General features: G+C 36.7%; 1 protein-coding gene across 34 annotated transcripts in view; it reads left to right on the forward strand.

Moving 5' to 3' along the window:
* Positions 1-18,848, forward strand: part of DST (dystonin) — a 288,534-nt gene that overhangs the window by 259,863 nt on the left and 9,823 nt on the right. For 29 of the 34 annotated variants that reach the window (XM_071741656.1, XM_071741664.1, XM_071741671.1 and 26 more), the window contains 12 exons: positions 2,953-3,122; positions 3,459-3,618; positions 5,020-5,214; positions 6,370-6,498; positions 9,905-10,048; positions 10,883-11,071; positions 11,855-11,984; positions 12,774-12,937; positions 13,251-13,413; positions 14,830-14,984; positions 15,155-15,229; positions 16,100-16,117. In XM_071741656.1, coding sequence (XP_071597757.1) covers positions 2,953-3,122; positions 3,459-3,618; positions 5,020-5,214; positions 6,370-6,498; positions 9,905-10,048; positions 10,883-11,071; positions 11,855-11,984; positions 12,774-12,937; positions 13,251-13,413; positions 14,830-14,984; positions 15,155-15,229; positions 16,100-16,117 — 1,692 coding nt within the window. The remainder of the gene's footprint in view (positions 1-2,952; positions 3,123-3,458; positions 3,619-5,019; positions 5,215-6,369; positions 6,499-9,904; positions 10,049-10,882; positions 11,072-11,854; positions 11,985-12,773; positions 12,938-13,250; positions 13,414-14,829; positions 14,985-15,154; positions 15,230-16,099; positions 16,118-18,848) is intronic. The other 5 variants (XM_071741658.1, XM_071741694.1, XM_071741662.1 and 2 more) reach the window with 1 other exon arrangement.

Below are 18,848 nucleotides of genomic sequence, written 5' to 3' on the forward strand. Positions count from 1 at the left end.
TCATAATGTTTATCAACCAGGAAAATGTTCTCCTTTAATATGTGAAGTTTGTCTGTTGGTTAAGCATAAATAGTTTTACCCATGTTTGCTGCTTGAAACTTCTATATAAATCCTACATTTAACTTTCTGTTAGGCTAACTCTGCAATTTCAGTTTGTTCTGGGATTGCTGCTGTTGATACAATTTGGGGTCAGCAACGGGAATTTAGGGATAAAAGTCTTTCTGCTAAGATTCTTGTTCTCTCTGACTCTATCAATATTTTAATGCTTCCACTTATCTCTTTTATTTAAATAAAGTTCAAACTCGTCACAAGTACAGACAACATGTGACTTTGCTTTGAGGTCCTTTCAGGTCCTGAGGTTTGGCTCTCTACCATTATTCTCCTCCCCTCTTCTGAAGTGTCAAACTTGATAATCCTACAAGTTCTTCGTACCTATTGCAGTTCGTTTTATGATCCCAAGCCTTTTCACATGGACTGGCAGACTCATCACTTCTCTCAATTATATAATTTCTGCAGCTTCTTTTCATAGAAAATGCCTGCAGAGAATGGCTACTTGAGTTGCTTAAGTTTCATTTCTCATTAAAGCATGAGATGGAACGTGGCACAGGTATATTAGAATTGAAACTGGTGATTTGGAGGAAAAAGATGAATGTGTGTGAGAGAGGGAGTTCTGTGAACTTTGTGACTTTAAACTTCAAACAACCCCCCCAAGAAATCAACTCAATTGTTTTTTAATGAGCTGTCAAACCTCCCAACACTGCAATGTCCTTCCTTGTATTTTGAGTCTTTTCCTTCCACTCCCACATATACCCCTTGTGTCTGTCTTTGTCTTTTCTGTCCAGCCTTGAAGGTTTCCTTGCTCCATTTAGTTAACAGTTTTGCTATCTGAACTGAGTATGTGCTCTGTGTGTGCTGTAAGCATAATTTGGATTCAGTCTTGGCCAGTTGTTGCTGCCAAAAAAAAAAACCAAAAAAAAACCCTGAAAAAGGAAAGCCAAGATAATAGGTTTTCTCTCTCACTCATATCTAAAATGTTGCCAGGGACTTTTGGGGGTTTTTCATGGTCTGTTTATCACAATTTTTTCTCATTTTTAGAAGTCAGGAATAGAAAAATTCTTTATAGGTCACCCAATCCTTTCCAGTGTTCCCTACTGTACAGTTCTGTGAACCTGGATAATTTTATCTATATGTTTCCATCTTCCTTAAAAGGAAGGCATATGGTTAATTAGTAAGATTTCATTCATCTTACATTGCTCCTAGTTACTTAAATGAAACTCTAAGCTCAGTAACACCTCTGTGAAATCAAATGAAAGTAGGTACTGTGTAGTGTGTGTAGTCTCTCAATGAATGAATTGACTGTAACCCTTTGTTCACCCTTAAATGTCTTTTACCTGTATGATCCCTATCTGGCAGCAATTTCCTTCTGTTTTCTGATGCAAATCAAGTAACGCTGTGCACATAATTTTAAGTAGTTAACAAACCCCATCAAATAAAAGAAGCACACAATATTTTTTGTATTGAAGGAACTTCTACCAAAAAAAAATTGTTATTTTAATTTTGAAAATTACTTTTATTGTATTTGTATCTTGACAATGGTGTTTGTAGCCTTTCATTCTTTCCTAAAGTGTGTTTCCTTGTTGTTTTCTTCAAGGAAAATGAAAGGGCAGTAAGGAAATACTGAATTACAAAACAAATGCAGCCCTTCCTTTTTCTTTTTTCGGAAAAATTTTATCCTCATTTCCCTCCCTAAGATCCTGAAAGAACCTTAGAGTAAGGTTCAAAGAGCAATGAAAAGTACCAAGAAAGTTTAAAAAAAACAATAACCTTGAATCATCCTAAGTAAAGTTGTCCCCATGGCATAACCCAATGCCTGCCCTCTACTCGAGGTGCCTCTGTTCCACTTGAGCTTTCCTTGACAGACATTAACAAAATCTACAAAGAGTGGATTACTTTTCTGCTATTAAAGGTGGAAAGTCAATTTAACCTATTACTTTTTTGTGACAAAAAAGAAAAATCAATTATATATGCGATTCTGTATATATGAATTTCCTAAAGCAAACTTGTGATTTTATTTTTTTTTTAACCTGATTTCCTGCTAGCAGCTCATGAAGGTGTGAAATAAAGCACTTAAAAGGATTGCTACGCTTTAAAAGCTGCTGTGTAGTGCTGGTTTTGTCTTTTGGCATTGTTCCTTTATTTAATTACTTAGTCAGTTAACTCCTGCACTATCGGCTGAGCTGTGTTTCTATGTGCTCCTCTGTGCCTATGAAAAGCTTCCAGAGGCTCTGGGCAGGAGCTGGCAGGCAGATGAAACTTTTGTGTCACTGTCATGTTCCAAAGTTTCTGGATCTCAGAAGCCCACCTTGGGTTACTGAGTTGTCACCTGGCTGCTTCTTATGCCTGGTTCTGTATACTTATGGCATACAATTCTTCCCAGTTGTAGTGTGCTTCAATCTTTGGAGGGCTAAATGCCTGTGGCTGGAGCTTTCCCAGCTTGACCATGCTGAGCTAAACCAGAATGACCTTTGTAACCTTTGGCATGCTCTACACTGGTTTGAAGTCTTAGCACATAAAAATATAGTGTGAAGACTGCTAAGTTCATGACTCCCAAAGCAGAAGTTCTTTCATATTCTTCTGACTACCAGGCAGCCATGTAGGAATGTTATGGTAGGACAGGATGCATTGCGCTCATCAAAGGAGGGATTTTCCAGAAATTCCACTAGGTGTGGAATCCCAGAGAGGGACAAAAGGCAGAGAAACTGCTACTGTGAAGTCCCATGTAATTTCAAGTGCATTGTGGCACTAGCAGCTAGAAATGTTGCAGTAAGTTTTACATTTCCTTGCAGCAACGTTTACAATTTCCACTGCAAGTAGTATGTCAAAGATTAATTAGCTGTGGCCTGTAAGCAGTTAATGCTATATTAATGTTTTCATTTTCTTCCACATATATAGGAATTTCAGAAGTCACTTGGTGCAAAACATTCTGTGTATGATACCACAAATAGAACTGGGCGTTCCTTGAAAGAGAAGACCACCTTGGCTGATGACAATTTGAAACTTGATGATATGCTGAGTGAACTAAGGGATAAGTGGGATACAATTTGTGGAAAATCAGTGGAAAGGTAAATGAAAACCAGTCTCATTTTTTTCAGAGGATAATGGCTTAGAAGATTTATTTTTTAATCTATTGTGTAAAAGAAATATCAGAGTGGATAGCTTGTGCTTGATCATTAAGTGCCAAAGCAGTGAAATAGCAGAAATGCAGATTTCCCTGATGGTATGGAAAGGGTGGGTGGGGAAGATGGCTCCACTATTTAAAAAAGGAAACACTGATTTGTGTTGTTCTTAGTTGTGCTGATTTGTTGTGCTCTTAGTTGTTACCATTGTATGCTGAAATATTTTCTTAAAAGTGTATGAATGATTCTTCTGTGTGTGTGCCTGCATTTTTTTTCTCCCAGACAAAATAAACTGGAGGAAGCCTTGTTATTTTCGGGACAATTTACTGATGCTTTGCAAGCTCTAATTGACTGGTTGTACAAAATTGAACCCCAGCTAGCAGAAGATCAGCCAGTACATGGAGACATTGATTTAGTGATGAATCTGATCGATAATCACAAGGTAATTACAAAAAAAAATAAAAAAATTAAAACATCTAATTACTATACTGCTCATATGTGTATAATTCTAATGCTCTTTTTATTTGTCTAGTCTGTAATATTTAGAAATATGTAATAGTTTTGTAATACAAACGTATCATCAAGAATGGAAAATGCTATGAAACAGAAGTGGAAGATAACAACTGTTAGTAACTCATTGGCACCAGTTAGCACTGAAATATTCTGTTTAATGCTGCTATCCTTGTTTTTATTAATATCCTGTCCAAAAAGTGTGCATTTATAAATGTGTGTGTGGACAAGAGGTGGCAAAAATTATTATACTGGAAATCTTTGGGGGAGTCAGAGCTTTTAATAAAAAGTATATCTTCTAACCAAATGTCCAATGCACTTATCATGACTCCAGCAGCCTTTCAAATCTGCAGAGCTGTTGTGTATTCATGGTGAAATGTTGTTGCAGTGCTTAAGTTATGCATGGGAGTATACAACTAGACTATGGCTCAGAAAGGCTATTTTGGCAGACTACAGTATTTTGAGACTGAAATGTTTTTGTGGAGGGGAGAGTGTTGGAGATGTAGGAGTGTGCCTCTGAATCACAGTTTTGCCGTCTAGGAGGTTGGAATAAGCAGCTTAAGTTACTGGTACTGCTAAGGCTACAAACATTCAGAGCTCTGGAGCCTGGCAGGATTGGTAGATGGAGGCCCCTCTGTTCATCTACAAGTGACTTCTAGTGTCCATAGGCTATTCAGTGAAGAGGAAATTTTGTCCATCATGAAAAATAGCATTTGGTTACCTATAAAAATTAGCCTGAAATATGCTGGAATTGCTTCTGAAATCCCATTGTATATCACAACTAAGTCATAGTGGCACATAATACTGTACTTGTACTGTCTTTTAAGAGCTTCCTTTATGTAACTGGGGTGTGTGCCATATGCAAATGTGAACATACTCCTACATAAATATATGTATACAGTCCCAGATGGGGTTTTAGTTCCATTTTTATGATCTTAAACCATCTCCTTGATTATTAGCATTTTATCTGATCTTTTCCTGCTGTGGCAATCTTGCGCATTAATCAAGTGTGTCAGATCAATTGCTTTGATACAGAGTGTAAAGCCAGTGTGGTGAGGATAGATTTCCCATGCATTGCTTCAGTGTGGGTTCTCAGGATCTGACTGGCATGTTCCTACCATATTCCATTTTTGTTAGGATAGAATAGAGTGTCAATATTTTCACATAGAATCAAATGAACAGAACTCATGCATTTTGAGTCATTTTGGTGGAGTAATTCTTGATGGAACTAAATCCACATTTTGATTTTTCATAGCCAGTAGGTTTCTTGTTTCTCTTTACATAATTATGCCTTAGTGAATTAAACATATCAAATGTGTTTGGTGTTGCCTAGGTTTTCCAGAAGGAGCTGGGAAAAAGAACAAGCAGTGTCCAGGCTCTGAAGCGCTCTGCCAGAGAGCTGATAGAAGGCAGTCGTGATGACTCTTCCTGGGTCAAAGTCCAAATGCAGGAGCTAAGCACTCGCTGGGAGACAGTTTGTTCCCTGTCAGTATCCAAGCAGACACGACTGGAACAGGCTCTTCAGCAGGTAGAGGAGTCCTAATTGTGCTGTGTGTGCTCTATGAGAAGCATAGAAAGTATCTTACAGTTTAGGTGCCAGAAATTTAATTCAACTCATGTTGTTCAATTTATTTGATTTCATTTTCTCACTCATGCATTGCTTACCTTGTCTCCATCCCTTTACTACAGTGCATAAATAATTCCTCTTAGCATTTATTATTGCTGTTATTATTAGCCTATATCACAAATGCAAAGCAAATGTTTCAAAGACTTTGCCATCTAAGGAAATCAGTGAATTTACAGTCAAGCGTGAAGGGTGATTAAGAACTATGCCCCCTTCACAAGGAGCTGGAGATTGCAATCATATGCCCTTCGTGCTTTAGTGCAAAGGAGTGAATTTGTGTACTGAAAACTTGTTTACATTGGCACAATTACAGTGCATGGTAAAGTACACTGAAGAATAAATGGCGTGGTGCATTCTAGGAACTAAAGCGTGTATGTATGAGACAAGTAGGTCCATCTCTGTTGTTTCCAAATGTGAGATAATATGGATGTACAGGTCTGTGAAAATATATTAGCTTGGAGTGATGCTAGGGTGTGGCTCCTGTGATAGTGAGGTATCCCCTCTGTACAAAAGTCCTGCCCTGCTTTCCCAAGGTACTGTGTTTGTCCAGCCCTCTTGTCTCTCAGCAGGCAAAATCCTGAGCTGCCACTGACACTAATTTTATCTGAATATGGCTTTGCCCAAACTTTCATTTTTTTCTCCAGGTGTAAAAGGGTCAGTCACCAACAGACTGACAGTTAATTTTGTTTAACTGGTGATTTAGGCTATGCAGAAAATAGAGTTCTCATCTCCAGATGGTCCAGATGAAAGCACCTCCTGTATAATTTGTCAGTGTAAAGGCATGACATTCTCAACTGAGCTGCAAGTACACTATAAATCAGATGGCTAAAAGCATGAACAGGCTTTTAGGCTTTCTATAATTTTTTGGAAGCATGAGATATTTTTATAGTTATGAAAATGTAGTAGTGTATATCATTGACTTTTTAATGGAAAGTTAATGTGCCAGTACTGCTCTGTGATTAATGACTCCAAATGTGGGCTCAGTCTCCTTGTTTAAGCTGCAGTGTGTCTGTCAGATCCTCTCACAAGTTTCCATGACTTATTCTTGTATCTTAACAGGCAGAAGAATTCCACTCTGTTGTCCATGTCCTTTTGGAGTGGCTGGCAGAAGCAGAGCAGACTCTTCGTTTTCATGGGATCCTTCCAGATGACGAAGAGGCCTTACGGACACTGATAGACCAGCACAGGGTAAGCAGGAAAATGAAGAGGGTCTTCTTCTTTCTGGTGGGTCTGTTAGAAGATAGAATAAAAGAAAGGGGGGCCATATCACCATATCCAGTGTCTAATCTTTGGTTTTTTGCAAGTGTTTCTAGAGAGAATCTAGAAGTTCAGTGGAACTGTCAGTCTGGTGCCCATACTGGTGGTGGGCTGTTTGAGTCATACTGGCTTACTAAGAAAATAATGAGCTTTTAGAAAGTTGCTGTACAGACAGGTGCAAACCCCTCTGTGGAATATATGGTGCCTCTCAATTGTAATGCAGACTGCTACAGCTGCAAAAGTGTATTTGCCTTCTGAGCACCATTGAGCAAAACAGTATGTTCTTTTCTTTCAAGGTCATTTGTAAATGTCAGCAGAATGATGTTATCATCCATTAACCTTCTATTGTGGTGAAATAGCACTGAGTCATGCTTCACATGCATTGGGTACTGAAGTATGGCAGTGCCATAGGTACTGCAGATACAAGATCATAGGCCATCAAACTAATGTCACAGCAATGAAATGGGAAAAAGGCAAAGTATAAGGAGTATAGATATTATATTTTCACTCCCCAAGCAGGAAGCTACAGATATGCACAACTAAGCCCATGCAAAGCTCTTCTGGTAAGTTCAATAGTATTAGTACCAAGAATATAGTGTTTGCAGTTTTATAGAACAAATCCTAAAACTAATGGATTTGTTTGTCATTGCTTGGGAGAAAACAATAAACAAAAGCCTTGTGAAATGGAGAGTGGAAAAGCATCCCATTAAAATTGAGTTTGGGAGTATTATTACATACAGGAGTGCATGTAGGGTATGACTTTCCTAATGGGTCTTAACTAAGGAGTTTTCAAGGTACGTAGACTGCACTGTTTGAGAAAGTTGGTTTTGGATTTACTTTAGGGCCCTGGAAACTGATTACTGTTCTTTAGCTGGCAGATGTGTGTATGCATTGGGAGTAACTGACTGATGTTGGCAGTAGCAACCTGGTATCTCCAGTACAATGAAGTTTGTCTTAGTGGTCTTTCCTCCACATGTGCTTGCTTCATCAGATCCCTTATATTTCATTTTTTCATTTTCTGAATACAGACAAAAGAACTGTCTGAATCTTAGATCCACTGAAATAGAAAAAAAGATCTTAATTTTTTTCCTCTGCAATGTATATTGATTGACCAAATATTACTGTATAGAAGCTCAAAATTGTGCTGCCAAAACTGAAGCATAACTTGAAACCTCAAAAAAAAGTTGTCTCTGAGAAACCCTAATAATCACTAAAACAGCACAACCAACCTCAGTGTTAGATGTGGCCATACTGCACCTAAATTTTCAGTAGGGTTCAGAACATGTTTTCTCATCCAAACATTCTTAAAGGCCAAACAATAGAATTACAGATTTTTTCAAGCTGAAGATTACCGTGCTGCTGCTTTACCACTCATTAAGTGTGTACACCAAAACCTTCCTTGAATGAGGAGTCTCTCCCCTTAATCTTATAACATCAACTTTCAAGAAGAAAAAAAAAAAAAAAGAACCAAGGAAAAAAGTAATATATAATACTAGTTTTATACACCATGTCTATATTATACTGCAGCAATATTAATATCCAGAAGTATGCCAATGATATTATTTACATAAATGTAAAATGTATCTTTTATCACCTGATTGTCTTAAAATGGTTTTGATGCATTTGTATCCAGCTACATGTTGAAAAGTTTCTTCAATAAGGTATTTTATCCAAATGGCCCATCTTTATGCCCATTACTTGTTTTGTTTTCTTGAATAGTGCACATGATTTAATGAATTCTGCTGTCTCAGGAAGAGATGTTTCTGTCACTCATCATCCTCTCTAGGAACTCATAGGTGTAGTGGGTAAATGCACTACGTTAATGGGAACCATCCCATCTCCCCTCTTGTAAATGTGTCTGCATCACTGGAATGACACAGAGTTCAATACAATTAGTATAATTTCCTGAGGGAAGGCTTAATACATTCTATATAGTGTATATACACTATATATACATTCTTATACATTCTTTTAGATTTTGAGATAATCTAGTACAGCTGTGCAGGGAAGACAATGTTGCCATGTTTTCCTCCTGGCCCTAGCTTGTTTTTGTAGTCTCCCACTACAACCATTTCTAAACCCATTTTAACTGAAATAGTGTAAGAACTCATTTAGTTTTAGGAGAGAAGGACTCCTGTTGTGATTGGATCTTAAACTCTGACATTAATTTAAGCTTAAGTGAAAATCAATTAGTAATGAATCTTTAAATATACAGCCTACCTATTCCAGGCTTTTGCAACAAGCTTGAAGAAACTATTTCTTTTACATTATTACTTCATAATAGTTTCATACTTATTTAGTAAAGGCACAAGATGAAGTCACTATGAATTGTATAATTTATTTTTATGATGTTTAGGTGATTTTTTAAGTTTCCTGGATCCGACTTGGCTGATCTTTAATTTCTGGAATCCAAAGTAGCCCATTGTGAAAGTTTCAGAGACATGGTTCCATTATGTAGCCCAATTAAAGATGCTAGAATAGAACTACAAATTCCTTTACGCACTGAATGATGCTGGCAATTCCTGTTAAGGGTGCTGACACAGACACACACAGAATTACACAACATTTAGACATAACAAAAAAGGCAAACTATAGAAAGGATGGGAAAAGTTCCTCAGGTTGTTTTTTTTTTTTTGTCTCCCTGCACCCAGTTCTGATCCTGCCACCCTTTCCTCTGCCAGGCTCTCTAGAAACATCAATGACCTTGAACGTCTAAAGCTGTGAACATCCTTTTGCTTTTATGGGATGATTCCCACATGGCAGTGCCTCTGAAAACAGATGGTTAATTAGCAGTCTCTGCCCCCGTTCTTGCTGGGTCTCTCCCCCTCAGCTGCTGAGTTTTCACATTTGTGTTAGTTTAGTGTAGCTGCTCCTGGAGTCCTCTATCATCTTGTCTGAGCATGCAATTACACTCAGCCATTCCCAGCCTCTGCTAGGAGGCTTATAGTTCATTATGAAGAGTTACTGTAACTGACAAACTAAGTCATCTGAAATGTTGCCAATAATGAAGCTACCAATCATATTGTTGATTTATGGTACTTCTAAAATGCTGTCATTTTCCTTCTTTTTTAAATTAGGGTCTGTGTCTTTCAAGTATTTACAGTATAGTGGGATTTTAAGGAGTGGCAGGCTGGGGTAAAGATTCCAAAGCTGCACGTAGAACTTTATGTGGAATAGGCTTTTTAAACAAATGTAACTTTTCTCTGACAAATGAAACTTACCTCTTGCAAATAGAATCTGCTTGAGTGATCAAGAGACTTGTGACCTTCCAAACTGTACTCAGATATCTCTTGCAGATTTTGTCAACATCTAATCAAAATTGTTACCTCTGCTTTAGGAATTTATGAAGAAACTGGAAGAGAAAAAGGCAGAACTGAATAAAGCAACAGGTATGGGAGAAGCTATCCTAGCTATCTGCCACCCAGACTCCATCACTACCATTAAGCACTGGATAACAATCATCAGAGCCAGGTTTGAAGAGGTCAGTATATGTAAAGCCATCTTCATTGCAAGAACCCACCTTTGATTGGAACAAAGCTGACAGCTAAGATGGGGGTTACACTGGGAGAAAATCATCCAGCTGTTGAGAACTAAACATTTCAAATATCCACAATGATGGATGGAAATACCATTCTTCCCTAGGTTTTATTTTAAAACGTGTAAGGCTTTAAGAACTAAAGCAGATGGTCAAGCTTCTTTGTTTGTATGTATTATAGGAAATACTGCCTGACACTTCTCATGTGAAGAAAGCCAATAGTTTTCTGGGGAGAAACTTAAAAGTTACAAAGGAAATATAGGGTCAACTGGAAGCATTTCTCTATAATTACATTAGGGAGGATTTCAGTTGAACATATTCCAATGTAGAAGATTTCCAAATTAGTTAAGTGGCTATAAGTAGGTCTTGGAGGTTGTGCCATACTCTCAGATGTTAAGGTGGAAATTTCTCTGTATATTAAATTCAAAGAAAACCAAAATACTGTTTTTAGTATGACTTCAGCAGTGCCCAGGAGGAAGACAGCAAATCCTGTGTGAGTCATTAATTTACACATTTTGTTTGATAAAATTATTAATATACTGCCTGGATGTGCTAATTATTGCACGTAATCCTGAGTATCTGTGTAAAAAAATGTGATGATGACCTGGGAATTTTAGTTACCTAGCACCTTTAGTGATCAGCTACTACGTTCAGCACCTTGGATAATCAAACAACAGTAGGCCTGGGAGAAAGATCTGGTTTTAGCTAGCAGATCAATTTTAAATGCATTTTAAAGAATTTCAGATGCGCATTTATTCATGCATTGGTTCTTTTGTCAAGGTCTTAGCATGGGCTAAACAACATCAACAGAGACTGTCAGGAGCTCTGGCTGGACTTATTGCTAACCAGGAGTTGCTGGAAGCCTTGCTGTCCTGGTTGCAGTGGGCAGAGACTACACTCAGTGAAAAAGATAAAGAGGTTATCCCTCAGGAAATTGAGGAAGTTAAAGCACTTATAGCTGAACATCAGGTAAGTCATGTTAAGTGATTTGTGTCCTGCACATTCCTATAAATGCTGTTGACACCTCAGCTCGGCTTTGCAATCAAGTGTGAATCTCCTTAGTTATTTTTTCTCCTAATAATCGAGTCATTTTTCACATACTCAGTTTTATGTATGTGTATGAAGTACTTGTAGCTATGCAGCACAGGTAAAAAAACAACCAAACAAAAATTTAGGGAAGCATTGCTCTAAAAGCAAACCTACAATTACCTGTAGGAAAAAGGATGGTAATAAAAATAATAATAGTGGTAGCAGTAGTAAAAGAAAACCTGCATGACAGTGCTGCTGCCTTAGAACTAGTGTTGCAGTATGGCTTTATTCTGTGGCTGCTTTTTTAAAAATGCATTTATTAAGTGCTAGGGGGAATTGCTGGTGCAGTAACACGGTAGCCTTGCCCCAGTTTACACATGAGAAATGTCTCACTTCTGTGAACTGCAGTCTGGATAGCAAGGGATACCTGAGTCAAAATTCTGTTGTACATCACCTCACCATACATGGTTATTAAAGGAGTTTGACAGAATATTCTTTGCATTTAGCCTTCCTTTAATAGCCAGGCTGTAGTGGTTGTGAAAGTTTATATTGCCAGTTTTTCTTACCTACAAAACCCTTATCTGGGTCATCTTTATGTCATCTGGCATTACAAGAGTCTTTCTGTGTAATTCTTGTAACTCTGGTGTTTTGCTATTGTATGCTTTTCATTCCTGGAGTGACTTTTGTGTATTGTTAATTAAAACCACGTCTATCTGATTACAGACATTCATGGAGGAAATGACCAGAAAACAACCTGATGTGGACAAAGTTACAAAGACCTATAAAAGAAAGGCACTTGAACCCACTCCAGTACAATCTCATATTCCTGTTCTTGATAAGGGGAGAGCAGGAAGTAAGTAATGAAGTATCTGGGAGCAGGTCACACGCAACCTTCTCTGTCTATAAAGATAACTAATAGGTTTGATTAGCTTCAAGTAAAGCAGACTGAAATGCTCTTCACTGATTTTTTTAATTACCTCTTATTTCTAATTGCAAGGAAATTTCTCATAGCAGTCTTGTATTTTTAAACTTTGTCCTATACTTCTTGAATACCTGTTTTTGAAGTGTGCAGCCATTCACGTGCTGTGCAAATTCCAAGTGCATATGCAGTCTTTGAAATCTAACATTATCTGAAAGTGCAAACACATTCTTTTACAGAATTAGAGATAAAATTTTGCTCCTACTTTCTATGAAATTGTATGCATCCCATTAGAAGATGTATTCAGTGAAGATGAATGGAGAGTGAATTATCAAGTGAGGAAATTGCTTTTTGTATTTCTAGCTATACTTACCCATTGTACTTTATACATACCTATACATGGAACCTGTTTCTAAAGTCAGGTTATTTACTTTGCAGCACTCAGACAGTTGCAAAGATTGTATTTAAGCTGTGCAGCTTCACCAGTGCAGCCACTGCTAGCTGCTTCTGGCAAAAGATGTTTTAACCACTGTTGTTCTTCCCCAGCAATAGCAAAAAAACCCAAAAAACCAAACACACAAAAAAATTAAGTGGAACAATACCAGGGTATGTGCTCGTGATTTGGGACAGGAAGGAGTAGTTTTAGGAAGGTCTGATACCCTTCATGTGAGTGTTTGTTTTGTTTGAACTGTGTGACTTACACATTTTATCATGTTTTAACAGGAAAGCGTTCCCCAACACCAGGCATATATCCATCAGCAGCTCAGGCACAAATTGAAACTAAGAATCCACGGGTAAACCTTTTAGTTAGCAAATGGCAGCAAGTCTGGCTTCTGGCCTTGGAAAGAAGAAGAAAACTTAATGATGCTTTGGACAGACTTGAAGAGGTCAGAAAAGGACTGTACATAACACACATACATTTTTATATATACTCTGGACTAAATTTTCTATGCTGTAAAGGCTGTAAATAAATTCTGTGTTTGTTGTGTAATATTGTATGATACAGCTAACTGAAAACACTGTGATAAATGAGCATTAATGTGCTTTAGAAGCTGTCATTCAAATTTTAAATGTGAGGAGAGTTGCCATTTAAAATATTTATAAAGGTCCTCAAAGAACCAGTTACTCAAAAAAATGCAGATGATATCTCTCTCATTGATTTCAACTGAAAAAAGTTCTCTTTTTTTTTTTTCCATAAAGTTGAGAGAATTCGCCAACTTTGATTTTGATATTTGGAGGAAAAAATACATGCGATGGATGAACCATAAGAAGTCTCGTGTGATGGACTTTTTTAGGAGAATTGATAAGGATCAGGATGGAAAGATAACAAGACAGGAATTTATTGATGGCATTCTTTCTTCAAGTAAGTTTTTATTATGAACTTAATGTTGACCTTGGAACAAGCATCTCATGAAGTCTTATTGTCCAAATAGTGTACTTAATGCAATTTATTGTGCTAGAACATTACAGATTTCCCTTTTGAAGTTATTAATTATGGTTAATTCCAACTGTAATTATTTTACTTGAAAATATTTCTAAATTCTAGAAACTCTAGTTCTTTTAGATTGTAAATCAGATTACAAATGTCACATTTGTATTACTGGCTTATTAATAGTTCACTGGACTCGGATTGTCATTTCTCTGGTACACCAGCTATTTCAATTACTTCTCATTGTTTAGACAGAATAGTAAACATCTCCTATAAAATCTATAGATAATATTTTCAAAATCAGTTCATGTGACCATGTGGTTTTTATGGAAAAACTCAACAGAATAGCTTTAAATATAGAAGAAACCATGTAATTTCGGAAACCAGTGTTTCCATGAACCAAGTTCATATACTTGTATAATGGGCATCAAAATGTCAAGCAGACCAGGAAGGTACTTTTCCTAGGTTTCCTGTTGGATTGATATTCCTTAGGTATGCACAGTTGATGGTAATGTGAGCCCTCTACACCATGGCTGTTGTGGATCGCATTTCGGTTCAGCAACTGACTCATAGCAGATAAGGGCCTGCTACTTAAAATAATTCTTTATCTTCAAATCACAGACTTTTGCTTTGAGCAGTGAAGATTCAGAATTGGGCTGCTGTTTGAATCTCATGTTAAAAGTTATTCAGTAGGAGAATATTCTAGTGTATATATTTCCCCTCCTGCTTTAGGAAGTGCAATCACATAGTCATTAAACATGGAAATCACTGTTTTGCATGAGCTGACAGATAAAAAAAAAACTGATACCCCCAAGGGGCTAAACAGCTTACTCATTTAACTCAGTTGTTCTCAACTTGTTATAACTGCTAAATACTCTTTATTTAACCCCAGTTCATGATACTGAAACTTTCTTTGACCATTTTGTAGAGTCTCTGTGTGGGCTAATATTCTGCTGCTGTAAACTTCATCTAAAGAAAGATTTGGTGAAACACCGTGCATGTTTCTGCAGTGGGAAGGCCTTGCATTCTAAATTTAATTAGTAGTGAAATTCTTGCTTGACCTTTCCTCACTAAGAATTTATGTTGTTAACCTGTGGTATTTTAAGCACTTGAAAGGTCAAAATGTTAAAAAAATACATATATTTTACAGTTTAATCTGTGCCCTTGATTCTGTGTCTGTCTTCAAGCCACCCTAGGACACTCATTTTAATCTGATATCTAGGTAGCACTGGAGATCCAGATTACTTTTTCAGGTTACTCCTTGACTCTTTGGAATATCCTTGGTTTTTAATAATCTTTGTCTGTCATCCATTGTCTAAAACCTTTTTAATATTTGTGTTTGTCTTTCAGAATTTCCAACAAGCCGACTTGAAATGAGTGCTGTTGCAGACATTTTTGATAGAGATGGTGATGGATACATTGACTATTATGAATTTGTAGCAGCTCTGCATCCAAACAAGGATGCATACAAGCCTCTTACAGATGCTGACAAAATTGAAGATGAGGTACATTCTCCACTTTCTTATGTTGCACTCTGTTCTATTAGGTTCACATTCTTTAATTTTAAATTAACTTTTATTTTCACTCCTGTATAATTTGAAGTTTACCAGTTACAGAAATTTTTAGAAATGTGATATTAGCAGTAAAGTAATAATCCAATGGTTGTTTTTTGCAGGTTACAAGGCAGGTAGCTAAATGTAAATGTGCAAAACGGTTTCAAGTGGAACAGATTGGGGATAACAAGTACAGGGTAAGTCTTCTAAGGATCTTAGTTCTTTCAGTTGAAGATTCTTCATATGACATGGCTATGCAAGGAATTAGGCTATATTAATTTACAGGAATTTTGTATGACAATTATATGCTTTCTTTAAACTTGTCTAACTTGTATAGGTTTTTGTTGTTTTTTTGTTTTTGTTTTGTTTTGTTTTCTTCTAGTTAGAACTTACAGGCTAAAAATATGAAAAAATTCTACTGCTTGTATTTATTTTTGCTGAAACTGTTTCCAAGGTACAGGCATTTTTAAAAGCTAACTGCATGCATACATACACACAACAGCTCCTTAAAAGTCAGTCTTTTTTCCTGGATACCCAAAATGTTGAAACTGTGTCTGATTTTCTGTTAGTTCATAAAACTGGTGATATTTTCCTGTGGTATTGTGTTATACTTCAGAAATCTTTTACCAAAGTGTATTCAGTCATATTTATCCTCCCTTGTCATTTTATCAGAGCACACTGTTCTTCTGAAGAAGTACAAGAAGTATATTAGATATGTACAGAGCGATTTTAGATGACAGAAGAATAAATATCACATTGGAGAGAAAGATCTTCTACCCCTAGATTCAATAACCAGAACAATTTCAGATGAAATATGCAGTATTTGGCTAAGAGAGATTACTAAACACATGTATATTATTAAGACCACAGAAACAGCAATGGGAAGGAAACAAAAGCCTGGAATATTTTCCAATATTCAGTCTCTGGATGGCTAGCTACCTGCTCATCTCTGAAGTAGATACTTTATTTAGATTGTTTAATGTGATAGTTTGCATGTGTTCTAGAGTCATATAGAGAATTTTCTGTAAACTAATCGTGTCTTTCTTCCATTTTTCATTTCTTATCAGTTCTTCCTGGGAAATCAGGTATAAACCAGTGGAATGTGTTATGAAGTTTCTTTTTTTTTTTTCTTTTCCTTTTTTTTTCCCCTTTTTTTCTAACGCATAGTGATTTAAGCTTGCAATGATCAGTCGTCTTGCCATCCTTCCATCTTCAGCTAATTCATTAGCTAATTCATTGCTGGTCAGCTGTGGTATTTCTTTAAATGCTACAGAGCATTCCTTGTCTCAGGATTCCTCCTCTTTGGTCTCTCACCTGCTTTTTTTTTTTTTCCATTTTCCTCATAAAGGAGATTACTTTTAAAGGAACCAGATAATAGGCTGCAGCAATTCCAATAATAAAAACTCATGAGCATTTAAACTGCAATTTTAGAACTACTCTTATTTTATCAGTTTTTTAGCAGAATCCTTCAAAATTCTGTGTTGTGTTTTTAGGGCTATTAGATTAAAGGCTAACCACAGTAAACAGATCCCAGGGTCATATCACTTACTGCAAATTAGGCAAAAAGTACTTTCATTGTGAGGAAAAAAAAATAAACCATATGCAGTCAAGCATACTGATTGAGAACCTGATTGTTGGTATTTTATGTACTAACACAGTGACTCATTAGATACGTATTTTGGAAATAGGTAGAATAAGCTTGCTCTTCCAGTTTAGGACTATTCCCTCTCTCAAAGTGTTTTTAAAGACTTATGGCAAGTCTATAATATATTGCAGCTGTGTTTATTGTAGAATCATAGAATGACCTTAAAGATCATCTAGTTCCAACCCCCCTCCATGGGCAGGGACACCTTCCACTAGACCACAGGTTTCTCCAGGCCCCATCCTACATGACCTTTAAGAATACTTTGTGTAAGTGGGGTCATCAGTGAGTCAGGTAGCAGTGTTGAGTGTTATGAGGTGCTTATTTAACTCCTGGGGGTACATACTGACACACAGCTTCCTTTGAAGTGATAAGTCTAATTCCCTGGTGAGAATGGAAGTTGTTTACACAAACTGGATATCATTACTATGTTACTTATGCTCTTATAAAGGCAATAATATCTACAAACCATTCTGAGAATGCTCGTGTTTAGCATTAGCCATTTTAAATCTAGAGATGCAGAAAATGTACTTCTGTTCTTACTCATTGGCAAAGCCTGTTGAAGTAGAGAAAAAAAACATGGAGACCGGTGAATAATTTTACCACATGCCTCAAGCAATATATCTAAGTAATAATTTAAAATGATTTCCACACATATCTGTTTCAAAAAAGACTAATTTAAATTATGTTAATCCTCTTTATCTGTCATCTGTGCTCTCAGATCTGGGAAAAATAAAGAGGTTTTTGAAAGCATCTAACTCTTACTGCTGCATAACAGCATCATAGTAAAAAGCACTTAAAGCCAGTTGGCTGAGGCTTCCCAAGTGACAGTGATGTTGTGTGGCTGTTACCAAGAATGAGGCTTTTTTGTAGCTTAAACTAGACTTCCTTTATGTTTTTATTCCAGTGTTTTTACCTCAGATTATTTGAAACAACAGTAAATATTGTTTTAAGAAAATTGGTATCTAGGGAAAATGGCTTAATAGCTACCTCCAAAAACCCCACTGTCTGAATTAACCACAGCCTAGGCAGTTTCCAAAGCGTATTGGACCCTTGATATAGTTGTATGATGGAGTCTAACTGAAGAGATAGGAGAAAAATAAAGAGAAAAGATAGGATCTTTAGAACCTGTAGAAAAAACACTCCTTAGAAACAAGCAAATAAAAGAAAAAATGGCATCCGTTTGGCTGCCATTTCTCTTTTTAACTTTGATCTACATATGTAAAATGTTTCTTTGTTCAGAGGATATTGAATACATTATTAAAAAACCTTTACAAATAATGCTCATGTGAATGTTCTTATTTATAAAAAGACTATGTATTATTGAATTAAATGGCAAGCTTTGCTTTTGTTTGGTTCCTAAAAGTAATATTTCTTTGAACTTTTTCCCTCTTCTTGGCTTAAGTAGTACCAAACAACTAACGTAATTTAACCGTAGGGAGCATGTTTGTGTGGTTTGCATATAAAACATTTCTGTCTCCTCAGTGGAGCAAGTAGGTACAGTTGAACTATGGCCATCCTTCTCCAAGGGTCAAAGATTGTCCCAGAGAAGTGTATTTGACTCCTGTTAGTTTCCATGAGTGCTCTGCATGTTTGTGTGTCAGAGCATTACACTTGGCCTGATGATCTGATATAAAAAGAAATGTTTTAGTGAAATTGGCTAAAAAGTACTGAATTCTTCTGGTTAGTTTTCATGAGATCGTGGGGTCAGCGCTTTGGTCGTGTTTTATTTCAGTTGGATTTGAACGGAGGTACTGCATACAGGTTTTGTTTTACAGGTTTCAAGAGCAAAATATGCATTAGGCCTGGCCATCAGCCCAAAAGAAGAACAGGCTTAGAGTAGTTAGTATGAAGCAGGTTTTTGTGCATCTCTGAACTTTGAAGAACCTCAGTGTGTAGACAGAGTGTCAAAGTTTATAACAAAGGACAATAGTGACAGTTACCAGTCATTTATTGCTTCTTCAGTGTTTCTTTTCCCACATGCACCTCGCTGTATCCAAATAAATGAATCAGTTGATACTAACTGTGTAACACTTGTAGTGCATTGATTTTTCAGCTCCCATACTGGTCATTTAAAGTGATGCTGCCTTCCTTTCAGCTGAAGCAATAAAAAAACTAGACCATTGAAGAAGATTTGCATAAGATTTTAGCAGTGTAATGTCACAGATAGGTCT

This window comes from Heliangelus exortis, chromosome 3 (assembly GCF_036169615.1).
Source record: "Heliangelus exortis chromosome 3, bHelExo1.hap1, whole genome shotgun sequence".
Classification (NCBI taxonomy): Eukaryota; Metazoa; Chordata; class Aves; order Apodiformes; family Trochilidae; genus Heliangelus; species Heliangelus exortis.